This window comes from Pristis pectinata, chromosome 4 (genome assembly GCF_009764475.1).
Source record: "Pristis pectinata isolate sPriPec2 chromosome 4, sPriPec2.1.pri, whole genome shotgun sequence".
NCBI classification, from domain to species: domain Eukaryota; kingdom Metazoa; phylum Chordata; class Chondrichthyes; order Rhinopristiformes; family Pristidae; genus Pristis; species Pristis pectinata.
In genome coordinates, this window is record NC_067408.1 from 67829253 (window position 1) to 67854261 (window position 25009).

At 45.2% G+C, this 25009-nt stretch overlaps 1 protein-coding gene across 2 annotated transcripts in view; it reads right to left on the reverse strand.

Annotated features, from left to right (window-relative positions):
* mid1 (midline 1) overlaps window positions 1–25009 on the reverse strand; it is a 159076-nt gene that overhangs the window by 100148 nt on the left and 33919 nt on the right. For both annotated transcript variants that reach the window (XM_052014851.1, XM_052014852.1), the window contains exon 2: window positions 13409–14124. In XM_052014851.1, the coding sequence (XP_051870811.1) occupies window positions 13409–14068 (660 nt within the window). In that variant the 5' untranslated portion in view covers window positions 14069–14124. The remainder of the gene's footprint in view (window positions 1–13408; window positions 14125–25009) is intronic.

Sequence of the window (25009 nt, forward strand, 5' to 3'; positions counted from 1 at the left end):
AAATTCCTAGATAACCGCAATATCTAGTGCCAACCTATAATGTCACACGAAAGGTAAACAGGTAAATGTTCAGCACTCAAGCTGAAGACTTCAGATGACTGTAACACCCTTTCAGTTTGGGAATCTCATTTCAGGACTTTCCATTATTCTGCCAAGTTTTCTACTAATTTACCATCACCTTTGCTGCCTGCATACATTACAAGGTATACTGCAGAAAGACTGCAGTGATTCAAGGAGGCAGCTCACCACCACCTTCTCAAGGACTATTAAGATATGTGCAATAAAAATAGGCATTATCAGGGATGCCCATACCTTAAAAAGCGAGTAATTAAATAAATAAAAGCAGTCTGGTATCCCATTTGCGCTGAAAGCTATCACAAAGCACAAATCTTCCAGGATTCTGTGGTTGCTTAGCAAGGTGCAAATTCCCCTAGACATTTACAATGTTGTTAGATTTCTTTTTACAAGTAACCTGGGTCTGCTGGTAACCTGTCTTGAGTACATCATTGACTTCCCCCCCAACTAACATCTGTCTTCAGAATGAGTTGGTAACCCGACACCTTCCCAAGACTATATCAAAAGAGTCATGATTGTGTTCTGGGGAACAGCAGGAAAATTCTCCCCAGAGTCCTAAACTAACCTACAGAGTACTAACCTAACCTAACTCAATAAATAGCGCTAATAATAGGAATTACCTGACCATCAACAAATTGATGCTTGTGGGATCTTGCTATGCTGAAATTGCTATTTTTGTTTCCCTACATTAGAGCAATGACTACACTTCCAAGGTACTTGATTGGCTGTGAAGTGCTTTGGGATGTCCCAGAATTGTGAATGGGGCTTTGATAATTCAGGTCTTTCTTTTTAACTGCCATCAAAAATCTTCCCGTACCCTTGGGAAATGTTTCAACATGGTCAAACATACTGAGGCACTTTAAATCTATCTGACTGATGCGCAGTTTCCGGATATAAATAGAAATGCTGTCAAATCTGGTAAAGGGTTAGGGAAAAAATTGAGCTGTGTTTCGGTGTGCTTTAATGCACTTGATGAATTTTTCATAATCTTGCATGTAAATGATGCTCCTATTTATCTCAGTCTGATGCCAGGAACTGAGGGGGGTTGGTTAACTAACCAGAGTTATATCCATCAGGTGCCAGCAAAATTCATTCAAATCAATGGGGTAGAATTTACCTGTACTAGCCTACTGACTTTCTTTCACCTGATGAAGTAGTGAAACGGACTGCCAGGTGGCTGTTACTACTGCAATAAGACCTCCCCACCTGCTTCTGAAGTTCAGTAGATGTCGGTTTGGGTGCTGCAGTGACTCTGCTAGTTGACCTGCTGTCTCATGGCTCCAACGACCCGGATTCAATCCTGACCCATGTGGAGTTTGCGCGTTCTTCCTTGTGACCATGTGGGTTTCCTCCCTGTGCTCTGGTTTCTTTCCACATTCCAAAGACATGTAGGTTGGTAGGGTAAATGGTCACTTAAATTGCCCCTGGTGTGTGTACATGAAAGGTAGATTCTAGGGGAATGTGGGGAGAATAAAAAGGGATTAGGGTAGGATTAGTGTAACCGGGTGCTTGCTGGTTGGTGTGGACTCAGTGGGCTGATGGATCTCTTACCGGGCTGATGGATCTCTTACCAAGCTGATGGCTCCTTGACTCTATGGCCTTAAAGTAAGAATTACTTAAATGTTGTGTACTGCCAACTGATAATCTGCACAGCACTTGGAAGCTTCGGCAATCAGTCAGGAGCTATTGACTTCGTCAGTAAACGTGTCCATGCACCACCCTTTCCACAGAAGATGACATGCATCATAGGGAAGCAGGCATGGAGCAGTAAAAGGCTGCCAGAACAATGCACAAAGATTACATTGTGCTTTTACAGGAAATGAACCTTGTCGTCCATCTGAACATTCACTGCGTTTACCATGGTCTAGACTTCCTCTCCCACTAAAGCAAATGCTGTGGTACATTTGAATAATCCCCCCCTTTGGTAGCCTAGTGTCTCACATTGCTAGCCAGTGATCCCATGACACATTGCAGCATCTTTTATCTTGTTGAACACGCCATACAGATGCCAGTTGTTGAAATGAACCATAGAATCATGGAATACCACAGTCATACAGCCCTAGAGCCCATGGAGTCCACGAGACTGTCACTAATCTGACACTAATCCTATTTCATTCTCCCACATTTCCATCAATTCCCCTCCAATTCTACCAGTCACCTGCACACTAGGGGCAATTTAACCTACCAACTAACACCACTTTGGAATGTGCGAGTAAACCAGAACACTCAGAGGAAAGGCGGACACGGGGAAAACATGCAAATTCCACACAGACAGCACTAGAGGTCTGGATCGAGCCCAGGTTGCTGGAGCTGTGAGGAAGCAGCTCTACTTGCTGTGTTCTGAATGGTCCTCTGTACCTGCAGTTTATACAGTGGAGACTGCTGCTCCACTCACCTGCTGAGGCAGCACCTAAAAATACCTGAAGTTAACACTGCCTGAATGCAAAGCTCTTCTTAGCCTTGGACAATTAGCCACTAATTCCTGCCCAAGGCATTTCCATATTTCAAATAGGGGAAAAAAAACACCACAAACCCCTCCCTTTTCCTCTGAAACATTACTAATTGCTTATCAGTTTTCAATTAGATCTTTCTGCTTGAGCCAACATTTTCACAATGTAGAGATAAGCTTGGAAAGTGGCAATAGCCCTGACTTGGAGGAACACAAACTGCTTCATCAGTTAGTGCTGGCTGAGGCTCTAATCATTCTTTAACAGACCCCCACAGGATTCAGAGACTGAAAGGCATGTCAAAGGTATATCATGTTGTGGCGACTCACCGTTTAGTCGGGCGAACCGGCTCGGCAGTCGGGTCGCGCGGCGTCGGAGCGACGAGGCCCAAGATGGCAGCAGGCCTCGTCTTTCCCGAGCGACGGGGAGAACCCGCGCGCGGGAAGGTCTCGATGACGTAGTACTTACGTCATTGCCGGTTGCTTTGGGCGGGAACAGTCTCCCTTAAAGGGCCCGTGCAAGGTGGGAAAATAAACCACTTCTTGTTCGACAATCCTCCGACTAGCGTCTTGCTTTATTTCGCGGTAGCAACCGCTACAATGTTTAATTAAAAGCTTGCAATTTCTTTTTTGATATGTGTATCGGGGGTTTATTTAAGAAGCCACTCCACCTTGGAGTTTGGACAGCAACAGCATAGTTAGGAGAGTGTTTCCATCGGAGTACATATACCGAAAACCTCACAAATTCCACTGTAGTTTCACCAATCTGCAGGAACATTGAATGGAATCAGGAATCACTGAAATACTTGACAGTTCACGCAGCATCCAGGGAGAGGGAAACAGACTTATGGTTCCAGCTTCAAGGCGTTGGCCAGACGGCATTTGGAATATTGTGAGCAATTTTGCGCCACATATCTAAGGAAGGATGTGCTGGCCCTGAAGAGGATCCAGAGGAGGTTCACAAGAATTATCCCGGGAACGAAAGGCTTAACATACGAGAAGCATTTGATGTCTCTGGGCCTGTACTCAATGGGAGTTCAGAGGATGGGGGGGGGAGATCTCATTGAAACCTACAGGATACTAAAAGGCCTGGATAGAGTGGAAGTTGAGAGGGTATTTCCATTAGTGGGAGAGTCTATGGTCTGAGGGCACAGCCTCAGAATAAAGGGACGTCCCTTTAAGACTGAGATGAGGAGGAATTTCTTCAGCCAGATGGTGGTGAATCTGTGGAATTTGTTGCCATAGAGCGCCGTGGAAGCCAAGTCACTGGCAGAGATTTAAGGCAGAGATTGATAGGTTCTTGATTGGTAAAGGGGTTAAGAGTTATGGGGACAAGGCAGGAGAATGGGGTTGAAAACAAAAATCAGCCATGATTATATGGCAGAGCAGACTCGATGGGCTGAATGGCCTAATTCCGCTCCTGTATCTTTTGGTCTTCATGACTTTTTAAAATCTGAACCAGAAACAATAAGAGATTTAATATATTTCAATAGGAAATTAAAAGACATAAAAGAAAGGACGGGTGGGTAAGGTAGCACCCGAAGGAGGCACACAATAGGGTCAAATGAGGAGAAATTAAGACAAAAGGAATGTAGGTGAAAGGCAGAAGGAAGTGGCTCCCTTCCTACCCAGCTTGTTTCTGAACCAGCTGAAAATTCATTACATCTACAGCTTTTACTAGTTTTGACGGAAGTTCACCAACCTGAAATATTGACTGTGTTCCTTTCTCCCAAGATGCTGGCTGACCTGCTGAGCACTTCTATCATTTATTAGTTTAATCCACATTTCTAGAATCCATATTATTTTGCTTTTGTACCGGAATGCTCTTGCAGAGTGATCACTTTGTGTGCAAAGAGAAGCAGTTTACAAGTATGAAAATGGTTGATGCCAAGTTGTCCATCTGGTTTATGTTTTTTTTCTCAGTTTCACCATAATGGTTATGGTTAACAGCCCACTTGCTAGGCACCCCATCCACAACCATTCACTCACTCCACCGCTGATGCACAGTAGCAGCAGTTTGTTCCATCTACAGGATGCACTGCAGCAAAACCCACTAAGACTTCTTAGCCAGAACCTTCCAAGCCCACAATCTCTACCAGCTAGAACAAAAGAGCAACAAAAAAAAATAGAAGGGCAGCAAAGCCACTGGAACACCACCACCTGGAAGTTGCCCTCCAAGCCACATATCATCCCAACTTGGAAATATATCGCCGTTTCTTCACCAGCGCTGGGTCAAGATCCCGGAACTCCCTCCCTACCAGTGTTGTGGGTATACCCACGCCTCAAGGACTGCAGCAGTTCAAGAAAGCAGCTCAAGGCATACTAGGGATGGGCAATTAAATGCTGGATCAGCCTGTGAAGCCCCATATCCTTTGAATGAATAAAAAAAATGGTCCAACTGGAAATCAAAACTGTCCACTAAAGCCTGTACATTTGCAGTAAGACTTCGCTGCTTTTGAGCTCCAAATCTTTTGCAATAAAGCCTTATAATATCCCACTCCACAACTTTCTAGCAGCACCTTTATGTCAATATTTATAATAGAAAGTCTTTATGCCAACATCTGCCTGTCCCACTGTAATCAGAACTGCTGCCACCTCTAATTTGTAGAGGACCTGTACAGGCTATAGAGAGTGATGGTGGGAGAGGGCTCACGTGGAATCATACTGCAATAGATCTGAAGGGTTAAAAAATCTGTTCATATGCTATAACATAATAGATAAGTAATTTTTTTTATTCAAGCATTTATTCTCGCTGCCTCCGTAAAGCAGCCAAGATAATCAAAGACCCCACCCACCCCAGGCATTCTCTCTTTCTCCCCCTCCCATCAGGCAGAAGATACAAAAGCCTGAGGGCACGTACCAGCAGGCTCAAGGACAGCTTCTATCCCACTGTTATAAGACTATTGAACAGTTCCTAGTCTGATAAAATGGACTTTTGACCACACAATCTACCTCGTTATGGCCTTGCACCTTATTGCCTGCCTGAACTGCGTTTTCTCTGTAACTGTAACATCTTATTCTGCACTCTGTTATTGTTTTCCCTTGTACTACCTCAATGCACTGATGTAATGAAATAATCTGTTTGGATGGCATGCAAAACAAAGTTTTTCACTGTACCTCAGTACATGTGACAATTATAAACCAACTTACCAATTTATTTTACAGGCTGGTGATGAGAAGATGGGAAGCCAGCTGAATTAAGTACTGAAGAGAGTTGGACAGTGGGGTTCGTCAGAGAAAGGAAGGGAATAGGTAGGGTCATGGAGTTATTAAGAGATACAGAACAGAAATGGGTCCTTCAGCCTACCAAGTCCATGGTGACCATCGATCACCCATTTACATTAATCCTTTAGTTTGTTCTCCCCACATTTTCTTTAACTCTCCCCAGATTCTACCACTCACCTACACACTGGGGGCAACTTACAGCGGGCAATTGACCTACCAGCTTGCATGTTCTCGAGATGTGGGAGGAAACCCGAGCACCCAGAGGAAACCCTTGCGGTCACAGGGATAACAGGCAAGATATACAGACAGCACCAGAGGTCAGGACTGGACCCGGATGACTGGCGCTTTGAGGCAGCGGCTCTACTAGCTGCGCTACTGAGGCAGCCGAGGAAAGGACAGGAAAGGGAAATCCACTTTTGGCTCTTTATGAAATGTGGAAGTGATGCTGGAATGGACAGTGACAACGATATTTTGAATTGGAAAGGATAGGATGGAAATGGGGTCTGGAATGGGGGTGGAAGCAAAATGATAGAGGCATTACTGCAGCAGCAGGTGAAGGGGAGATTTAATAAAATCATTCAAAATTTCAAGGGGTTTTAATAGAGTAATTAAGGAGAAATTGTTTCCACTGGCAGAGGGATCAGAAATCACAAAGTTTATTTAATTGACAAAAGTGCCTGAAATCAGATGGAGAACGTATTTAATGCAAGCTGTTTTGATTTGGAAACTCTGCCTGAAAGGACAGTGTGAGCAGCTTCAAAGTAACTTACAAAAGGGAATTGGTTAAATACATGCAAAAGAAAAAATGTATAAAGCTATGGGGAGCTGGTCAGCTATTTTGAATACCCAAAAAGGGCATGATGGCCAAAATGGTCCCCAACATACTGTAGATTCCCATGAAGATATTTTGAGGTAATGATGAGCAAGACTTCATATTTTTGTTTATCAGCCTTACTCATGAAAACCTCTTGCACCATTTCATGCCTCAATGACCAAAATACAGGCAGCTTTACTTATTGAAGAAATCTTTTCACACTGCCTTCTGGGAAGGCTGTACTGTATGTTTTTATCCAAACTGCGGCCACGTGCAGTCGGCAAGACTGCAGGAGGGAGGGTCATGAACTCATCACATTTCTAGTCCATCAAAGCTTCACTCTTGGTGGCCTGGGAACAGATGGTTTTAATGTGCAGATGTCCAGGGGGAGAATGAGTGTGGGAAAGGAAAAGAAACAGAGCCACTTCTGTGTTGTAACATGCGTGCATGTGTATTTATTATGGAACAGAATGAGGCCATTCAGCCTATTACCATTTCTGTTTTTCCCACAGCCTTACAAATTATTTTCCTTCCAGTGCCAATCCAATTCCCTTTAAGGTCCTGATTGACCCAGTTTTTACCACCTCTACAGACAGTGAGTTCCACATCACAAGTTTTTTTTTCCCCACATCCCTTTATACATTTTGGCCAAAATTTTAAATCTATTCCTTGGTTCTTATACCTGTAGCTGATGGGGGGGGGGGGGGGGGGGGGGGGCAGCTTCCCGCCACCTCCCTGTCTAAACCAGGTGAAACTTTGATCAAATCTCCTCTCAGCCTTTGCTCCAAGGGCAAAGATCCCAGCTTCCCCAGTCTAACCATGCAGCTGAAGTAGCTGTTAGTTCAAGCCTTAGGCTTGAAGCGTTGACTGTTTTCCTTCTCGTAGGTGCAGCCTGACCTACTGAGTATTTCCGTTTTGTTTCATTGATAATTCATGCCACTTCAGTCAGTGAAACATTAATTCCTTGTGTGAAGGCACAAGACTCCAAACAGTCTGCTTCCTTCAAAGAATCACCCAGTAAGATGTTACTGTAAATCAGTACCATTGATGTGGCCATTCTTTTATTACCTTCTTAGTGTTCCTGGGAGAACAGGGTAAGGCAGTAGAAAGACTTGGCAGGCCATGCTGTGAGCGTCCTTGCCATGGGTCTGTGTTCCTTGGAGTTTAGAAGAATGAGGGGTGACCTTATTCGAACGTACAATATCCTAGAGGGAGATGTTAAAATGTTTTCACTAATGAGAGAGTCACGAACAAGGGGACATAGTTATAAGATAAGGGGCTGGTCATTTGAAACTGAGCTGCATGGAAATTTCTTCTCTCATATCTCTGTAATTCTCTGTCCCCGAGGGTGATGGATGCCATATCATTAGATGTACTAAAGGTGGAGATACATAAATATTTGAAAGAAAGATCAAGGATTTGAGGGTTATGGGGAACTGATACAGATGATAAGATATCTTTATTAGTCATATGTACATCGAAACACACAGTGAAATGCATTTTTGCGTAGGGTGTTGCCACGCTTCCGGTGCCAACATAGCATGCCCACAACTTCCCAACCCGTATGTCTTTGGAATGTGGGAGGAAACCAGAGAACCTGGAGGAAACCCACTCAGATACGGGGAAATCATACCAACTCCTTCCAGACAGTGGCGGGAATTGAACCCGGGTCGCTGGCGCCGTAATAGCATTGTGCTAACCGCTACACTACTGTGAGGCCAGCCATAATCACACTGAATGGTGGGGCAGGTGCGAGGGGACTGGTGTCCAACTCCAGCTCCTACTTTCTTGTGTTCTTGGGCCTTAGACACCTTTGTCAGGTGCTTTGCCCCAAACCAAAGGGATTCGTGCAACGTACATAACGAATGGGATGGAGGGGGCTGGCATTCACACCCACCAGACACATACCCCTTCCAGAAGTCAACCCAGCATTCACAGATGCTTCAGCTTCCATGCACTGAAAGCAGTGGATTCCAAACCTTGAACCATTCAATCAAGAGGCGGGTAAGATTCCACCCAAAGTCTGGTCCTGTTGAGAACATGGGTTTTCTCTCTTGCAAAAAGGATGAGCTATGGTTGGGCTCCAGGAATATTAAATTTTTCATCAGTGCTGTTAGTCAGAACTGAAAATACCTCCATAATGACTTACCATGTTAAAGTTTTTTCACTTATATATAAAAATATACCTCAGCCTCTTAAAAAGCTTTTAGTGCACTCTAACGTGGACAATCTATTCAAATGTATCTGCTGCAGTACTGCATCTATCACTGACGAACTTCCTATTACTTTCCAAGTGCAATTATTGATGATTATTTTCAATTCCCAATTACATTCATCAAACCGAAATGTGAAAGATTATGATAAATGTAGAGTGGCCCTTCGGTAATTAAGGGATCAGCCATTTCCCAATGGTAGCATGTGTGTCAGAGCAATATAGGTTGAAGTTCGCTCCACAGACCTGACCGCAGAGTTGGAGACTGACACTTCTGACCAATACTGAGGGAGAGTGGACTCTTGGTGGTGTTTTCTTTCAAATGAGGACTTGGCTTTGCTCTCAGATGGAAGTACAAGCTGCTACAGCAATAAGTGAACAACATCTGGGGAGGTCTCCTGTTTTATTAATTCCTCACCCAACTGAAAGAGATAACTTTGTTTGTTATGTTATTGCTGTCTGTGGGACACTGCAGTGTGTAAATTGGCTGCTGTGTTTCCTACCTTACGTCAGCGCTGTATACCATTACAGAACTATACTGAAGTTTGTGGCGACTCACCGTCTAGTCAGGCGAACCGGCTCGGCAGTCGGGTCGCGTGGCGTCGGAGCGACGAGGCCCAAGATGGCGGCGGGCCTCGTCTTTCCGAGCGACGGAGAGAACCTGCGCGCGGGAAAGTCCTGATGACGTAGGACTTACGTCATTGCCGGTTGTTTTGGGCGGGAACATTCTCCCTTAAAGGGCCCGCGCAAGGCGGGAAAATAAACCAGTTCTGTTTGGCAATCCTCCGAGTAGAGTCTTGTTTTATTCCGCGGTAGCAACCGCTACAAGTTCAACATTAATTGCAATGTGAAAATCATTAAAAACTGCAGATACTGGACAGATGAAATAAAAACAAAATATGTTGGAAACCCTCAGCAGGTAAGGTAGTACCTGTGCAAAGAGAAACAGAGTTAATACTTCAAGTCTGTGATCCCTTGTCAAAACACCTGAAGAAGGGCCTCGAACTTGAAGCATTAACTATTTCTCTTTTCACAGATGCTGCCTGACCTGCTGAGTGTTTCCAGCATTGTCTGTTTTTATTAACTGCTGTGTGCCTTTGCACTCGTGAACAGCATTAAGTACATAAATCATGTGTGATTTTGACTGTTTCTCTCCCCACAGATGCTGCACAACAAACTGAATATCTCCAGCATCTGCTTTTTTTTCTAAATCAAGTCATCATTTGAAATAAACTGAAGGAAGATGGCAAACATAGAAACTTGGCGGTGGCCGGAAGAATAGAGAGAAGAAAAATAATTGGGAAAAGATTTGAGGGGGAGGGAGATAAATATGCATAGAGAATGCGAGAAAGAATGTTGGAGAGGGTATGAGGAAGAGAAAGATACAATGACATGGAAGAAAGCCAATCAGTCTATTAGATCCAGGGGAGCAATTCCATCAGGTCCCATTCCCACTCTGCAACTTATTCTCCCTTACATGTGTCCTACGTTTGGCGTCATTTTGGAGGAGCCAATTCACCTTCCATTTATCTATGGGATGTGGGTGTCACTGGCAAAGCCAGCATTTATTCTCTATCCCTAATTGCCCTTTGCAGATTTTGGCTGGCTATTCAGGGAACAACTTTGGGCCTGGGATCAGATATAGACCTGACCTAGTGAACCAGATGAGTTTTAGTCACAATCCAATTGTTTCATGGCCACCACGACTGAGACTTATTCTTCAATCGCAGATTTATTAAATATGTGAGTTTAAATTTCCCAAGTGATGGTGGGATTTGTCTCATGACTCCCAATCAATAACCCGGACCTCTGATTGCTAGAACAGTAACTTAATAGCAATGCTACCACACCAGGTAACAGAGAGAAAGAGTGCAAGTGTCAACAAGACAGCAATAATCACAGTAGAGGAAAAACAGGACAGTGAGATAAAGAAGTGGAAGAGGGAAAGTGTGGAAAGAGAGATGAAGTCAGGAAAGAGATTGGGATAGAAAGAAACAGAAGTAAACTAACTGGGCACAGGGGTAGGTTTGTCTATCTGGATGTGTGCAAGGCTGGCATTCGTTGACCACTCTTGGATGCCCATGAGATGATGATGATCCTGCCTCTACAGCCACTGCAGTCAGTGAGGGATTTTCTTTGCAGCAGTCTGGCACAATTAGGTCGGCCACTTCATGGGGTATTAAGAGTCTGGAACCACACACAGGCCCAGCTGGGTACAACTGGAAAGGAAGAGTCAGGTGGGCAGCTGCTTCATTAGTGTCCTCTTGCCACATCTACCCTAACCCTTGGAGCAAGAGAAGCAGCCACAAAGGAAGATCATGCATGGAGAAAGATTCACTTATTTTTAAATATTAAGAAATCAAGGGATATTTGGATTTGTGCAAGAAAATGGAGCTGAGGTAAGAGATCAGCTATACTCTTATTGAATAGTGGAGCAGGCTCAAGGGGCAGAAGAGCAGCTACCACTGCCATTTACATTCATACATAGCGTCAACCATACCTAGGGGCACCTTGCTGTCTGAAGCAGTGCACCATCAAAAAAAAAATCTTTTTCTTGTAATGTGCTGCCAAGTGCAGTTCCCCAAGAGCAAGACAAAGCAGCAAAATGGGTGGCTGTGGACTGGTGTACATCTCCCTGGTCTTTGTCCCTGCTGAGCTTTCTGCTAGATGTGCTGACGAGGAATTGTTACCAACTCGGTAAACCCTCAGCCACAGGGGTCGTAGACTACAAGAGAAAGTACAGGTTGTCGTACTGGGGAATGTGGGAGAGACCTCATTACCCAGAGACTGGTTAGAATGTAGCAGCCACCACCACAGGGAGCAGTGAAGTTCAATTGCATCAATGATAAAGGGAAGCTGGATACACACGAGGGACTTAGGGGCTGAAGGTTATGCCGACAGTGAGATGAAGGAGGGTAGGTTGCCAGTACTTGTTGGATCTTTTACTGGAGGTTTGATAATGCTAATGTTTTGCCTCTGTAACATCTGATCAGAAGCTTGCATTACTCAGTCTCCATCTCTCATTTATCCATATTAAACATCCGTTCCACACACTCACCCCCTCATCTAGCCCTTGTTCCTCAGTGTCCATCTTTCCCGAATCGCAACACGCAAACTCTGAAACAAAAATTCCAAAGCCACAATCGACCAACAAGGCCCAATAGTCATCAGTTCCCAACACTTCCCAAAACAGAGACTATTCCAAAGACTGGCCCTCTATCTGAATGTGAGGGCTCCCAATAGCCGGCCATTTGATGAAATCCCAGAGCACTCCAACAGCCAGTTGCTGAGGCTCATCAACAGCCAGCCTGAGGCCCATGAGTAGCCAAGTGAAGTCCATCGACAGTCCATTACCAAGACCATGTCTCCACACCCAGTGATTTTGGGCCAACTACTCCTGAACCACCATCTGGGCCCAGTCTCTGCACCATTTGGTTTGGTGCAAGGTTGCCAGCCTGGAGGTGGGATACTACATCCTGCAGTGTAACCCAGAGCTACTAGTAACTGCATGCAATCCAAAAGGGAGTTAGAGGATGTGCTAGCAAATTTTCAGTCTGTGCGTGGACAGGTAGCAGGGATGACAGGCCTCTCTCAGAGTCTCCACACTCCAGAAAAGAACAGATAGTTCCAGGAAATTCCAGTCAAAATTGGGTGCATTGGAACCCTAACAAGATGGGGGAAGAGGAAGCTCGTGTGGAACATAAACACAGGTGCAAGTCATCAGTGGGCGATTTCTACAATGCTGATTCAATGCATAACCTGAATGAATGTGGTCAATCCCCATACCCCACCCACCATCCCCACTGGGGGCTGTGCAGTCAGCAAGCACTACAGACTGGGCAATAAATGGTGGCTTTGTTGGTGACACCCATGCCCCGGTGAGTGCATCGACAAACGGGAGAACGCTGCCCTGAACGAGCTCTGCGCCCTGGGACACAAGCAATTGCAACATCACCATTAGGAAGAAGGTATCAGGACTTTAAGGTGGAGATATCAGGGAAAAACATGGGGATTGATCTTCACCAAATCACCCAATGAGTCACGCAATACAAAAACAAATGTTATAAGACAGAATGAGTGCATAACTAGAGAGAGAGAGAAAAAAAAAATCGATTAACAGCTAAATCCTATGTTTTTTGCAAGGTAGATTTATGGCAATAGCATCCATTTTAAACTAACATACTTGGGGGGGGGGGGGGGGGGGGGGTGATGATATTTTTGTTGCCGATCCCACTGCTTGCAAAAGAAGAATGTCTGTGTCTCAATAATCACAATCTACATTTCCAGCTCTAAATCAGTATTAGTGTGAAAGGGTGGAATAAAATGGACCGAATATTATCAGCTGAAGCATCTTTACATCTGCCTGGCTCCTGGTTTTTTGCTCCAGGTCTTTGATTACCAAGGGAAACACCTTTCCATTGGTCAGGGATGCATGTTACACGTCAAGCCTGTGCTTGTATAAAAGCTTGTTGCCTCTACAGGGATTTGGCTGCACAACAACATCAGATTGCATTGATAGAGCGCCACTAATGCAATGCAGCGTCTCAAACAGATTAAGATTACGTTTGACACAATCCACCCAGTAAGAGTGCTCCCCCTCCCGGGATACCCAGAGGGAAGGTCATGTGCGACGTACCTTAATCTTGTCGAACCTGTCGGCCAATGCTGCCACTTGGTGGTCTCGATGGCGCCCCACCAGTTTACACAGGGCGCAGATCAGCTGCTCATCCGTCACGCAATACATGTTGACCTTCTCGCTCTCGTGCTCCAGGCACATCAGGCCACGGAGGTGGGAGTCGGGGACGGGCTCGATGAGGCGGTGCCCAGTGAAGGGCTTCTTGCTGGGGTGGGTGGCCTTCAGGCAGCCGTCACAGTAGGAGACCTCGCAGGTCACGCAGGTCTTCACCGCTGCCCGCGGCGGGTCCTGCTCGCAGAACTGGCAAGGGACACGCTCGGCTGTCGTCATGGCGCTGCTGTCAAGGGCCTGTTCCCGGCGGCTCTCGCCCGGCGAGTTGGGCCCGCTCACCGAGGCCTTCTGGAAGCGGTCGATGATGTTCTGCAGGGTGACGTTGCGCTTCAGCCCCTCTAAGCCACGGTGGTTGAGGGCGATAACATAGCGGCACGTCGGGCACTGGAAGGCGGCGATGGATTCTACGCTCTCGTTGGATGCACAGTGAGAGACCAGGATGCGGTGGGCGCAGCTGAAGCAGAGGCTGTGGGCGCAGGGCAGAAGCAGCGGATCCTCGAAGAGCTCTAAACAGATAGGGCAGGTCAGTTCCGACTCCAGTGTTTCCATCTTCAGGCAAAGCAATCCGGTGTCGTCAGCAAAATCCAGGGAGGCTGGTGAGCTATCTGGAAAGGCAACACAGGATTCGATTAGACAGTTGCACGGGGAGGGAGGAGGGGCTCAGCTGAGGGAGGTTGTTGACTTACGCTGGAGCAGTGACCCATTCCTCCCAGTCGTCTCCTGCCTGCCGCTCAGACTCAGCCACAAACTGCAGGCAAGTGCCCGCGCCTCCCGAACGGCTGGGGGAAGGGAGCCTTCCCACGCGCCGCGGACTCAGAGGGAGAGGCAGGGCCGGCATTGCCTGAGAGTCGGCCGCACGGCAGCCCCTGCCCCGCTCTCCACTCGGGGACGGCTCTGTGCGGCGAGCAGACAGCCCAGTGAGGCGGAAGATGCCCATCTCCGCCACATGATGCTGCGGGGGACGAGATAGTGGGGGGGCAGCGTCCCACTCATCTCCCCGTGGCACAGCTGCACCCACTCTCCGCTCAGAGGTCTCGTCCCATCGCCAGACCTCCCGACCTTTCCCGAAAACAAAACGCTGGCCCGTTCCTGGGGGGTTTCCACGGATTCATTAGCGAGCAGGAGGCGGCTGCAAGAAAAAAAATCAAATCTAATCGTGTCCATCCAACTAGCTGCGGGCTTCATTAATGACAACTGATTAGCTTTAGTGTTGCAAGCACAGTTGGCAAGAATTTATTGAGGGGAAACATGACAACTTGAAGACAAACCAACTTTTTGAAAAAGTACTTGACAAGCCTTTACTATTCCAACGAATGTAGTTGACACTAGTATGAAGGTATGAAAGCAACCTATGGGTTTAAAGAGTCACAGTGCTCATTAAAATCAGCATGGGGTCAGGGATGAGGGAGGTAGTGGGGGCTGTGAATGACAGGACACTGGAATGACAGCTGCTTATCAGAATTTTTAGCTGCACTGACCCTTCAGCTTGTAGACATTACCAGCACGGCAACAAATCCTCATTCAGGGCTCCCATCAAGCAAAAAAAATCACTTCCTCAACCGGGAGTCACGGTGGAACTGATGCCAAAGGTGGGCTTTAGATGGAGACAGTGGACGGGGGCTGGCAGGGCCTCTTGTTTAATCTCTCTGATAGAAAGTGACTCTGACAGTGAAGCACACCCACTGCACTGCACTGGAATGTCGGCCTCGAGTTTTGTGCTCAAGTCCCTGTGTGGGGACTGGGATTCCTCTCCCACACTTCCTAGCACCTCAACTATGAAAAAATAAAACATGCGATTAATGTAGGATTAGTGTAAATGGGTGGCTGAAGGTTGGCATGGACTCAGGGGCCAAAGGACCCATTTCTGTTCTATCTCTCTCCACGTCTCTGAAGCGCCCAACACGACCTCTGATTAATCGGTGATGAACTGCCACAAACCCCTCCCTCATTTCTGAGGGTCCAAACAATCAGCACTGGCAGCAACTTGTTCTGATGGTGGCCACCGGCCTTTACAGCAACACCAATAACAGTTGTCCAAAATATGGTGTGACATCGCTTACAACTTAAAGAAGGGCCACCTGCACAATTTAGCAAACTTGCAATGACTTGAGAATGAGAGACAGGAGGAGCATAATGAGGAAGGAAGGAAAGAAGAGTGGGAAGGGAGAAAGAATATGAGGCCTGGATTTATAGAGCAGCTTTTTGTCAGCTGGGTATCCCACACAGCAACTCCCTATTAGCACAGATGAGATAATGAATGCAGAGTTGTTGGTTAAGGGATAAGGACACCAGCGAGATCTCCCCTGCTCTTCCTCAAGTAGTGCCTAGGGATCTATTACCTGAATGAGCAGGTAAGTCAATGATTTAAGATCTCATCTGCTGATAGTGCAGCATTCCCTCCGGGTTCCAATGGAGAACCAGCCTGGATTTTGGGCAGGTCTTCAATCTAGACTTGAAGTCACGGCCTCCCGGCTCAGAGCTGAGAGTGTTGAGTGAATGGCTGGCAGCACACTCCTTATGCCTGCTTCCCTGCCCTCCACCCACACAGAAACACGACTTTGTGCAACACCTCCAACATGGGCAATGTTACGAACTTGTCTGCCCAGATGGAAGAACCTCTCTGGTTCCATAATGGCTGATGCACGATTTCTCTGGAGATAAGGTTGTCCTCTGACAACAACAACAACAAACACATAGTCAACCCCTACTTTTAAGAACAGGAGTGGGACAAATAGGCGCACAGTCTTAAAAGTGGAGGTAAATAATTTTTTGAAAGATTGGAGGATTGAGGGCTGTGGGGATCTGTCTCAGAGAAGGAGTTGAGACCTGGGGTAGAACAACTGATCATACTGATTGGGAGGACAGGCTAGAGGGGCTAGGTTGTCTACTCCTGCTTCTATTTTCTTGTGTTCTTGCTTACTCCATTCAATCAGATCATGGCTGACTTCCACCCCAATCCGATTTACTTGCCTTTGCTCCATGTTCCTTGATATCCCTACTGTGATGATATTGAGTGTACTGTCCGAGAGCTCTAAACTTAAGGCTTTAAGTTCCATCTGGCATAAGTACCTATGAGTACCCTCACTATAGGGAGATTATACTGTATCAACCTACACTTCAAGGACTAGTTTACTTCACTACATTAGTCTCTACGGAGAGGTCTAGCCGTCAATAATCACCATTTCGAGCAGTGGGTCCCTCCTCCCAACCAAGGATAAGATACTTCCAGCTAATGAAGCAGTTTAAACACCGTTTATTTTATTCACAGTGAGACACATCTAATTCCAATAAGTAATTCTTAACAACGACTTGTGACTTACAAAGGATTTCCAAACACAAGTACAATTCTTACAAGCTGAAAAGTCATACCAACAAGTTGCAGATGAACAAATCGTCTGTCACAAAAACCAAAGGCTGAGGAATGAATTCTATGTCTTCTTTCTGTAACCCTTTCTCTGTCATTTCCCTACCATGACTGCTTTCTAACATTTATACTGTTTTTTTTCCACTTAGTTGACATCATTGGCATGTGATGTTTTTTCAACCACATTTTCAGGCCAGGTGACTGGCGTGTTTAATTAAGTAAATGTGGATCCCATTGTTCTCTTGTTTATGTTAAGAGACTGAGCAGGGAATATTGGTTAGAAGTTTAACTTAGCAAACAAGAAACATCTTGGGCCTTGGACAATTTCTGCTGTTTTTGCAAAAGGGATTTTAGCCTAATGAGCAACCACTTCTTGACCTTTGGACAGGTCATGCTGCTGTGCTAAAAAGCTGAGGTTAGCAATAAGCCTTTTTGGGGCCTGCAGTGAATACCCATCACACTACCCAACAGAAGACTGTCAAACTCAGAACCACCAGCTTACCTGTAGCATCCACAGCCTTTTGGGGAAAGTGTTCCTGATATTTAATACATTTTGACTTCCAGCAACATCTTCACATGTTACAAAAGTCTGGGAATGTGTGGAATTAATTATAGATGGCTGACTTAATCTCTAGAGCAAAGTAAAATCATGAAGATTTGGATGCGATTTATCCAAGCTCTAACCTTCCATTGGGCAGAAGACACAAAAGCTTGAGAACGCGCACCACCAGGCTCCGGGACAGCTTTTATCTCACTGTTACAAGATTATTGAATGGACCTCAAGTATGATAAAGGTGAACTCTTGATCTCAATCTACCTTGTCATTTACCTTGCACTTTACTGTCTACCTGCACTGCATTTTCTCTGTAACTGTAACATTCTGCTATTGTTTTTCTCTTATACTACCTCGATGTACTTATGTTGTGAAATGATCCAAACGGATACCATGCAAAACAGAGATTTTCCACTGTATCTTGGTCATTGTGACAATAATAAACCAATTCCAATTACTAATTACTCATCACCTCTGCGCTTGCTGACCTAAACTGACACCTTGACTAAGATTTTTGGCCTTGTTGTCAAATTCTTCTCCTGCCCTTTAGTCCTCAGAGATCTTGGCATCCTTCCAACTCAGGCCTCATTCTGTTTTCTGATCACCAATGGCAGCCATAACTTCAGCAGGTAATCTCTTGCCTCCATTAAGACTCCATAAACTCAATCTCCTTGACCAAGGTTTTGATCATCTTTTTCCTCTGTTTATGAGGCTTTGCTTGTTCGACTAAGGTCCTGTAAAGCTCCTTGGCACACTAAAGGTGCTGTATAAATGCGAGTTGTTGTTGTTTAAATTGAAATGCCTTCTGTTCAAATCAAAACCTCATTGATGCCATGATGAGAAGAAATAATTTTTCATATAGGTAAGACACAATGCCAATTTTTTTTTAAGACAATGAAATGATTCACGTTTGGACCCATGGAGTCAGTCATTAGTTGTTTCCTTGTGGGAGCATTTTCTGACCCATTCTCTTGTTGTTCTATGTGTTCTATGTGTACATACAACATCAGTTCAAATAAAGGACAAAGACACGGCAAATTACCCCTGCACAAATCTGCTATGTTCCAGGCAATAGCAGTGCTGCCGTCTTGCTGTTAACTTCTGTGATCCTTATTAAAGCTGACACAAGCCATTAACTGCCCCTTTTCACAAACGGAGGCGAATGATTGACTGGGTTAAACATTGCAGGCATTTGGTAGATCCTTGTCCAGGGAGATGTGTTATAGCATATTCACACTTTCACAAGCTGCGGAGTTTCCAAGACTGCAACAATTTAATTTTAAAATATGCTACACTACACTCACTGGTAAACAGCAGCCTGGTTAACCCTGCACTGCACTCCGAAGAGGTCTACCAAACCAGTGAGATGTATCTAAAGCCACAATTATCAGGGTTCCCAACCCTTCAAAGGGATATAATTAATTCCCTCGACATTAAGGATCAGCAACAGAGGAGAAAAATTGTATGTGCTTTCGAAGAGGTATCCTTTTTTAAAATATTATCTTTGAAGAGTTTTTCCCCCATTGGCAATAAAAGATGCTGGAGAAGAGATAAAGGGGCAGCTGGAGGCAACAGATCATGTGACCAAATCTCCATGACTGTGACCAAACAGAGTTGGCAATCCCTAAGCTATTAGCAGTTTAAAATAAAGGCCCCGATGGAGAATCTGCAATGTGACATTAGAATTTGCTAAATCAGATAAATCAAAGATCATCTCAGCAGCTTAAAATGAATTGCCTGATCTGTCGGAGGCTTTTCAAACCAAGGGAAATAATCCTAAGGCAGAGAGTGGAGGGAACCAAGGGGCTAAAGTGTTGACTATGGACACTTTGTAAGACCAGAACAATATTACAATTGAATAACGAGGACAGAAGAAGGGTGAAGGAGATAAGGGGAGACTTGTATCCAGTACACCATGTACACACACTATTACAAATACAAAAACACACATGCATACAAGGATACAAGCATACAAAAGGTATAGTCATGTTATCTTGGGAAGGGAAGAAGAAATAGAACAACCTGCAACATGCTTCAGGAGAGAACTGTAAATTCTGTAGTCTTTACTTATTCACAGGACACAAACGTATCTGGCAAGATTGCCATTTATTTCCTGTCCCTAGTTACCGGGAGACGGCAGTGGTGAGCCAGCTGCTCAAGCCCCTGTTACTTGTGTGGGGAAGTACTCCCGCAGTGCTGCTCAAGGGTCAGAATTCATTCTGAGACGAGGAGATAAATCGAAGAAATAAAAGATGCTTATGAGGCAGAAAGAGTGAAATTATGTAGGCAATGAGGCAGAGAGAAAACGAAAGCACACAAAACTGGCACCACGCAATAAGCGTGGCCCATGGTCCAGTGGTGGCACTCCTGCCTCGAAGACAGAAGGTTGAGATTGGAGTTGGTTTCTGTACTGCAGGTAATATCTTTCTATAAGACATTAAACCTAAGCCCTGCCCGTCCCTCTTAGCTTGATATAAATGAACCTCCAGCACAGTTTGAAGAACAGCAGGGCGATTATCCCTTGCGACCAGATCAATATTTATTTGTAATTCAATCACTAAAATACCTGGCAGTTTATAACCCTAGTTGCCTGTGGGATCTTGCTGTGTACAGATTGGCTGCCACATTTCCCACAACATTTACACTTTAAAACTACTTTGTTGGCTGTGAAGCATTTTGGAGACATCCCGATGTGATGAACAGAGCTACAGCAATGCAATTAGTCTTCAATGCTGGTATCCAGAGTCGCATGGCCTGACAGAAGAAAGGAGCAGATGAACACCAGTGACATTGACCATTTCGGATTCATTGAGTCATACAGCATGGAAACCGGCCTTCAGCCTCTGAGTCCACACTGACCATCAACGTCCCATTTACACTAATCCCATTTTAATCTCCCCCCACTCGCATCAATTCCCCCTAGATTCTACCATTCACCTACATGCTGGGGTAAATTACAGCGGCCAACCTACCAACCACCACATCTCTGGAATGTGGGAGGAAACCAGAGCACTGGGAGAAACCCATGCAGACAGGACCGGAGATCAAGATTGAATCCAGATCGCTGGAGCTGTGAAGCAGCGGCTCTGGCAGCACAGTAGCACGGCTACCATCACCCCACCTCTCCCACACAGGTCCCCATCCCAAGTACCTGCTCTCACTTTTGCCCCATCAATAGAAGAACATCAGAGCACTCATCAGCAGCACCTTATGCTTCAGGGAAACACTGACCTATACAGGTTTGAAGTTATTAAAATTAGTGCAATTGGCAAGCTGAAAAGTGGTGAATAGGAAGATAATGTGCTGTTCCTCCAAGCCCAAGAGCTTTACAACTTTTGCAGCACACAAGCAAGACGTCAGCCGTGCCCTGGTTGCTGGCTCTCAGCCTCTAAAACTGAAGGTCATGGGTTCACATACTGCTCTAGAGTCTTTTTTAATTTCAGAAATAAACTTTATTCATAAAAATATACAAGAAATACAAAAACAGTGCATTACTTTCTTTACATTCATACCCATGTGGCCTCCTTGGACGATACAAACTTCAGGTGTGTGAGAGGCTTTTACACACCGTTTCGCTCCTCGATGTCCAATGGCAGCAGAACCTCAGACTGTGTCCTTCCCCACAAAACCTTTGCATTGGCTGCACTAAGCTTCAGTGCATCCCCTAACATGCATTTCTGTAGCCTAGACTGTGCCAGTCAGCAGCATTCCCTTACAGACATCTCATTGTACTGGAAGACCAACGTGGTTTAGGCAGATCAAACCGAGTTAGTCAACTTCCAGCAGCACTTGATGTTTGTCTCGGAATGTGCCCATGCTGTAGAGTTTTGCATGCACAATCCAGGGTAATACTTCTGTACGAAACTGAGGGAGTATTCTATTAGCAGATGGCACTGTTGAGCACATCACCTTGTTAGATACATTAGACGTAGTTCCTATCTGTTCTCTCAAGAGAAAGTAAAATACATCATGTCTTTTTATTTTAAGTGGAGTGAGAGAGCTTCCTTGCCAATACGTCCACTAAGATTTCAAGAAAAGTTAGCCGGTCATTTACTTGCAGCATTCAAATTAGCTCTCATGTTTCCTATCACATCAGTGACAACATTGGCAAAGCACCTTGTTGTCTGCAAGATACTTTGGCATATTCTGAGACAATGAAGTTACATTTTCTTATACCTGTAACATGTAACTTCATATTTTCTTATGACAGAGAAGGAGGCCGTCAAACCTTTGCCAGTTCTCAGAGCATTCCGCTCAGTCCCATCCTCTCCCTTATTTCCCCGTAACTCTCTCTCTCACATGGACAACTTTGTTGGTGAATTATTTTAACTCTATGAAAGGAACCAGAAGGTGGTGTACAGTGGGTTCAGGCTAGCGTTGGGGAGTGAGAACATGAATGGGACCTGTCTCTTGTGATGAGTAATGTCTGTCACAGCCAGAAACAGATCCGATTCTCACTTGAAGGAACCCAACACGGAGCAAGGTCAGAGTGCTCCTGAAATTCTAAAAGAAAGGCGCGTATTCTGGTGGGGTTATTATGGTCAAGATTGAATCCTTGTTCCTGGCAGACAACAGGGGTAAAATGGACCTGTTTGACAGAGTTCCATTCTGTGTGCCAATGCCTCAAGTTTTTACTCCTGGTTGGAAAAACACAGGAAAGAATGACAGTGCTCCACTTGCAACTGAATGTTTCAAACTCACAGCTGTGTGGACTTGCACAAGTCCATAGATACAGACATCACTCACACACAGGTACTCAACCGGTGTGGATTGGTTGGTTTGGAAATATACTTAACATAAACTTCCCAGTGCGCTATAAATAAAGCTCAGTTTTTAATTATAAAAACATTTTTAATTTCTCCTCTTCTTTTTGCTTTCTATAATTAATTTTGCAGCATAGAAAGTCCAGTTTCTCTTTCGTCAGACTCATTTGCCTTCATCCTGTGTCCAAATCAGGTCAAGTTACAAACACATACAGTGAGTCAGTCTGGCACATGGACCTTTGCACCTGGTGTAACCTGAGAAATGTGGGCAGGAAATATACAGACTTGTTCAAGCCACAGACTGGCACTACAAGATGGTAATCCTCCAATAGCAAATCTGGAAATTGTTTTTATTCCTTTTGCGAAGGACAGTGTCAATTAAACAGAACTTGTGGGGAGCTGCAAGAGCCCCATTGATCATATCTGGCCCAAATTATAAGCTCTCAGTGGGGGGGAGGCAATGTGAGTTTTCTGCCCCTTCAAACTGCCTCTCCAAGAGCAGTAACTCATGGCCCAAGACTGCACCCATTTCAATACAGTAGCTAGCAGTCTCGTTCATTGAAATCATGTGGAGGCGTTGCACGTGCAGGGCAGCTCGGACTTCAAAGGACAGAGCTAAACTACATGGATGGGTGAAAAGTAGCTGTGTCTAGCCAATCTCACAAGCACTGTGAGCTGTTCTTACTCAGTGCTGGCTTGACCCCCACGCTTCTCAAAGTTAAAGCAGTTCAGCAAATTACAAGGAACATGCTGCAGGGGGAAGTAAAATGGACTGCAGTTTGGGTACCAAGTCTCCCCCCACCCCCCAAATTACAAGGTCTTTTGGGGGAGGCAAGGGTATAAATCAGATAAACACTCAGGCTACCCTCTTGACCACCTTAGGCAATCAACATTAGTCCAGGAGACCACTCTTACCCTGATTCACGTCACATAGTGCCCATCTCTTGTGAAGAGTGACGCAAGAGTGTTAGTGCCAGACATGGATCCAGTCCTCACTTGAAGCAATTCAGAATTCAGAACACAGAAACAAAGTTAAAAGTGATCCCTAAATTCTAAAAAAAAGTACTCCAGCAGGTTCACTGTGGACTAGATTTGACCCAGGGCAAAGAAGATGAAAAATGGACCAATTTCACAGAGCTCCATTCTGTATGGTAAGATGCCTGAAACAGGCTGGGAGCTATGACGGACCTTGGGCAGTGGTCAAGCATCATGAGCTTCCACCTTGAGCATGAGTTAGACCACATGAATATGCTCTGTCCAAATATTCGTACACTGACGTGGCAACAAGGCAACTACACGTTTTGTATCCTACCTATACATGGCGCCAGCAGGAAATCAGTGCCTTTCTCCCAGCTCAGCGCATTCCCAAAGGCCTTCACTCATGCCATGCACAGTCTGCATCTCAACTCTCATCATCCTTATTTGTTCCATTTCTTACCACCAGACCCACCAAAAGTGATCCATCTGTCTTAGATGCTGAGGTGGACTCCCAGCATATACAAATGCTTGTGGTTACAGAGTTGTGTGGTAACAGTACAAACTCAAGAGCCTAGAAATTGCTTTAATTCCTATTAACAGCATTAAAAGAGCATTGCTGGTCACCCTGATGCTGCATGTAGAAGCCCATAAAAATCAAGACCTTCATTTGAAAGACTCACAGAATAGTGTTGTTAGGTTATGTCAGTTTCAGCGCTGGCCTCTGTATTGATTACAAGTATTTCGCCTGGCAGCAGCAAATCTTGCACAATCTTTTAAAGGAATTACCACAATACAAGCAGTCACTCTTCCAGCTACAGAGAAGTGTTTCTACTTAATGAATGAATGGACGCTGCAATGATGAGAAGGGAGTGGAAGGGTGCTTCCAGAGAGACCGTGACCGGCTGGTGAAGAACAGTGCCTGTCCTTTGTCTAAGGGGGTCTCAGTGATCTTCCAGGACCATAGCAAAGTGCTTCTGGTAGGAGATTACCAGGGAGGTCTCTGTAAGGATACGAGAGCAGTGTCTGAATGCCGGCACTTTGGGGAAGCTTGGAATGCAGGCAACAGCTAGAGCAAAATAAGACAGTCTTTTTCTCCCCCTTGTATATGGAGTTTGGTTACTGTCCTCCTGCTCCTTCCCCTTAACTGTACCTCCCCACCACATTTCCCCCAATATAGCAGTCAGCAGCAAACTGTGGGATGTGACAGATCAGCAACAATTAGCCTGCAATGGTCCTGAGGCTTGGAAGCTGAGCGTGATCAGGAAATCACAATTCTCAGCAAGGATGAGAACTGCAGTGTGATTGCTTCGGGGAAGCAGCATCAGTAAAATCAAGCTGGAGATAAATTTTTTCATTTTATCACTTTATGCCTTTTTGTGGCACTTTACACTGGGAAAACATTCTAGGGCAAACAAAAACCCTGCTGCGAAGTCAGAAGGCAAATTTCCCAGTGGTGCTAAGACATCCAGAAATGAATGTAATATTATTGTACTCAAGGCGGAGGCAATTTTCCTTCGGGAGTTCCAGTTTCCTCCCACATCCCAAAGACATGCCAATTAGTAGGTTAAGTGGCCACTTACATAACCCATCATGTGCACATGAGTAACAGAATCTGAGGGGAGTGGATGGGAATGTGGAGAGCCTAGTTAGGATTAGTGTAAAAACGGGTGCTTCGTGCTCTGCACAGACTCAGTGGGCTGAAGAGCCTGTTTCATGCTGTATCTCTCTATGACTATGAATACAGCATCAAGGGAATACAGCAGTACTAGAGGAAGGGCCAAAATGTCAAACTAATATCCTTTTTACTCTCTTTGTGGCCAAAAGCATTCTAT